The sequence below is a fragment of the Perca fluviatilis genome, chromosome 13 (genome assembly GCF_010015445.1).
Source record: "Perca fluviatilis chromosome 13, GENO_Pfluv_1.0, whole genome shotgun sequence".
Classification (NCBI taxonomy): domain Eukaryota; kingdom Metazoa; phylum Chordata; class Actinopteri; order Perciformes; family Percidae; genus Perca; species Perca fluviatilis.
The window spans coordinates 19,252,273-19,256,419 of NC_053124.1; the positions used below are offsets into that span (position 1 = coordinate 19,252,273).

The 4,147-nt window shown below is 38.3% G+C and overlaps 1 protein-coding gene across 1 annotated transcript; it reads left to right on the forward strand.

The window, feature by feature from the left end:
* Nucleotides 1-943: 943 nt before the first annotated feature.
* znf706 (zinc finger protein 706) lies at nt 944-4,147 on the forward strand. Its single transcript, XM_039821206.1, has 3 exons — nt 944-1,065; nt 2,853-2,998; nt 3,222-4,147. The coding sequence occupies exons 2-3, from the start codon at nt 2,864-2,866 to the stop codon at nt 3,315-3,317; spliced, it is 231 nt and encodes a 76-aa protein (XP_039677140.1). The 5' UTR covers nt 944-1,065; nt 2,853-2,863; the 3' UTR covers nt 3,318-4,147.

The following is a 4,147-nucleotide window of genomic DNA, read 5'->3' on the forward strand; positions in this document are numbered from 1 at the left end:
TTGGCACAGGAACGAGGCAGGACGTCTTCCACAGCACGGGGACCCTCTGTAGGTGCAGGCTAAGGCTGAAGACTAGACTTAGTACTTAGTACTCCATTAGGGACAGAATACCAGCTGAGATCAGTTGCATTGTTTTAATAACCAGGGCAGCAGTTTTCACATTACATTATGTGTTTACATAATTGCAAAAGGGTTCTCGACTGTTGTAGAAAGAAGTGGCTGATCTTTAATGCAATATCTACATTGGCCATTATCAGCAACCATTCATCCAATGGTCCAAAGGCACGTTTACTAATCTTACTAATCTCTCTCTCTCTCTCTCTCTCTCTCTCTCTTTTCTCTCTCTCTTTCTCTCTCTCTCTTTTTTTTTTTATCTCTCTATATATATATATATATATATATATATATATATATATATATATATATATATATATATATATATATATAAATAAAAATAATAATTATATAATTATATATAAATAATTAAATAAACTGATTTACTTTCTTCTACTCCAGTTTATGTGGATGTGTACTAACCAAACTCCGCTACATGGGGGCGACATTGCCAACGTCTTGTATCTGCATCATGGTGACTACATCAGCCAGCCCAGAGCCCTTGAGCCATACTTCCAGTGCATTCATAGATTCCTTCTATAATCGTAAAAATTGAATTGCGCCTACGTACTTTTACCATCGGTTAGTTAATTTATTCCCTACAGTTAGCAAAATATTCTTTTCTGACAATAAAAAAAACAACTTTACATTACTGCTTCTGCGCATGATCACAGCCATAATATGGATACGTTTTTTGTGTTATCCTGTCATTCACTAAAATCTAAATTTGGTAAACTGCTTCTAACATAACACATTATTAATATAAAATATGTACGTATGATTGTACAAGTTTTTTAAACCATGAAACTGTTTAATTCCTATTAATGCCGAATTATACGAGAGTCTTTGAACGCAGCAATAGCTTTCAGCTGTCTGAGAACTGAGCAGCTGTCACACTTGTGTGTCTGCGCGCGCGTCCAGCAAACGACACGTACGGTTACTTGTGTAGAGGTAAGATTTTCTGTCCTTTTAAAATGTTATTAACTAGATAGATATAACATATCGCTGATACGTTTCCCGGTTAACGTTACCCTCATGCTGACGCGAATATTCATTTTAAGGTTAGCTGACTAGCTATAGCCATAGTGAGCTAAAGTTAGCATGTATGCTAACCCACGTTAACAGCTCGATTAACGTTAGTGCAGGGGAAACAATCTGGCGTCACCTCGATAACGATGAGCCAGATGTGCTGTGGTAACTTCAATATAATTGTTACTTACAATATATTCCTCAATCTCTAAGCACCAATAAAACTAGTTTATAAATCAGCTGGCTAACACATGGTGTTGACACAAGTTAACATACTGAGTGCTCAGCAAGCTTACTATATTTGTCATAAGATAACCAACGCTAGTTACCACTGAATACATTGCTGACTATTAATAGACCTTGCTAGTAAGCAAGGCTGGATTACCAACGGGGCAAAGTGGGGCAATCGCCCCAAGTCCCTAGACCTTCAGGGGCCTTGAAAGCTCCAGGGTCACCCTCGGAGTGTGATGATTTGGGAGTATGCAACACTAAAGTTTACAATCTGTTAAGGGCTTAAAGGTGGGTGCTGCATTAGTACCTCACATTAGATCATTGTGTCAAAATCTTGAGGCCCATAGCTGTGAGGGCAAGAGAGAACTTGTTTCCCTCCCCAATACCACTCTCTCAAATGCCAATTGCAAGTAAATCCGTAGCACAACCTGCCAAACCTGGCCCTGTTCCAAGAAACGTATTTGTTATCTTTGCCGATTAAAACCTGGAACCAGGTTTATACAACAGAATTATCCAGACACTTGCTTCCTGGAATCAGCCCCTAAGCTAAGCAGTTCTGTTGTTTAGTTTCCCCTGTCCTGAATGTCTTTCATGGAATCCATTACACCTACCGTCATGTAAGTCAAGGTTTTGTTTTAGCCCTGCCTCTATTTCATCTAAAGCACCTACATTTCAGGTCAGGTTAAACTAAAGCTTTATCTTGTTTACTTTGCCTGACCCTGGCTGACTGGCAGTTTTTGGTTCTTATCGGGTGTTTTTTGCTTTCTTTTTCCAGTGTTTATATCCATTAAATATTTAGCTGCCTATAAGAAAAGCATTGCATTGGCGCTGCAAAAGATTGATGGAAAATAATGAGAGAATTGCCTGTCTCATAGACCAAAATTTGTGATACTCTTCATACTTTACCTTTGCCATGACAGTAAACATGGTATTATGCAAACCTTCTCTGTGGGCACTAAAATAACCATTAACTGACTTGTTTATGGTAGATGGGTAGGCTACCAACAGTAATAGAAAAGTTAAGTATGTCCACAACAAGGGCCGCACGATATTAGGAATATATGCGATATTCGATAATGTTGAATATTTCAATAACTATATTACTTGCGATAAACATATATTTAAGTGTTCTCAGTTCTGCTGCTTTCAGTATTCTGCTACAATACAACAAACTGCTTGTTGAATTTAAAACAAATAAAAGGAAATAATTTAATTTTGTTGAACAACTTGAACATTGACTTGAATATAAAAGTAAGCACTAAAAAAAAGTGGCTGATACATTTTAAAGTGCAGTTTTCTACTCCTATTTTCTTTCAACTAACAAATAAATCTTTTGCAATATGTCGCAGCCTTTTGATATTGTGATGACGATTAATAAGAAAAAGAAGAAAAAAAAAGGTATATTGTGCAGCCCTATCCACAACACTGATGTGTATCCGTAAACATTAAGTCCTTTGTCATTGCTTCCTACCCTTTAGGCTTGGCCAGAATGGCACGCGGGCATCAGAAGCTTCAGTCCCAGCAGAAAAACGCCAAAAAACAGGCGGAAATGAAGAAGGCCAAAAGTCATGATCAAAAGACAGCAGCCAAGGCAGCACTAGTGTTCACCTGCGCTGTGTGCAGGGTGAGTATGAAGTCTGAACTCTGACAAACCAGAAGCCAAAACCTGACTCAGGATGGGGAAAGGCTTTATTTTTCATTTTAACTTGTTAATTCTGCTGGCGTTTGGTCCCTTTTTTCTTTTAGATTTGTATAACATCCTTTGATCACTGAGAAGCTATATTTTCCAAAGACAAGGCCTCAACTACGTCCCGAAAATATTACATTATATTTGTTCCTTCCTGCAGTCCCAGATGCCCGACCCAAAAACCTTCAAGCAACACTTTGAGAGCAAGCACCCGAAATCCCCTCTGCCCCCCGAGTTAGAGGGAGTGGAGGCATAAACGCTCACCTTGGATACCAAACCGATTTCCTTCTAGGCCCTGCACCAACTCTGCACCAATCTCAGTCGGACAGCAATGGATGATTTGATGTAACCAACATGAAGTCTTTATCTTCATTTAGGCTTTAACAGGCCAGGTTGCCTTTAACACAATGCTTCCTCCCATCCAGTCCTCTTTTCGCTTGTGTTTAAATACACACGGGCAAAATTTAAATGCCGGTTTTAATTTCAGGGCCACTGAAGGACTGTACAAACCAGTAACAATCCAAGTGGTGAATGAGGATTTCCCCCTTTTTATTCACACGGTTTCTCAGAACAGACGCCTCACTGCCCTCTCGCTGCCAGCTCTTGTACCTCTCTATCTGAAGCTTTGATGGATTGAACTGTCCAATTTAAACCTTTATAGAAAACTTGACACATGAGGTAAATACATACAGTGTCCTTAAACAAAGCATGGGTTGCTTGGGTGGGAGAATTCTGATTTTTAAATTGGTGCAATCAAGGCAATGAAAAATATGACATCGTCTATTTGTGCTTTGAGAATTGACTTAAAAGGAGGCTGTGATTTTTTTTTTTTTTTTTTCTCATGTCAGTTGTTAAATATGGAATTCCTCCACAGCTGTCTGCCATGTTATACTGCAATGTTTCATCTCACTAATCATAATTTCATGTTAAAAATGTGAAATTTTGCTAGCCATTTCCAAGCTGCTACATGAATTGTAAGTTAATACATTTTACAGAAGAGTGTTGGCAACATGTGTACACTTGGAAAATGTATGAATGCTCCAATGATGTATTATAGCATTTTATTAAATTTTACTTTGTTGTATA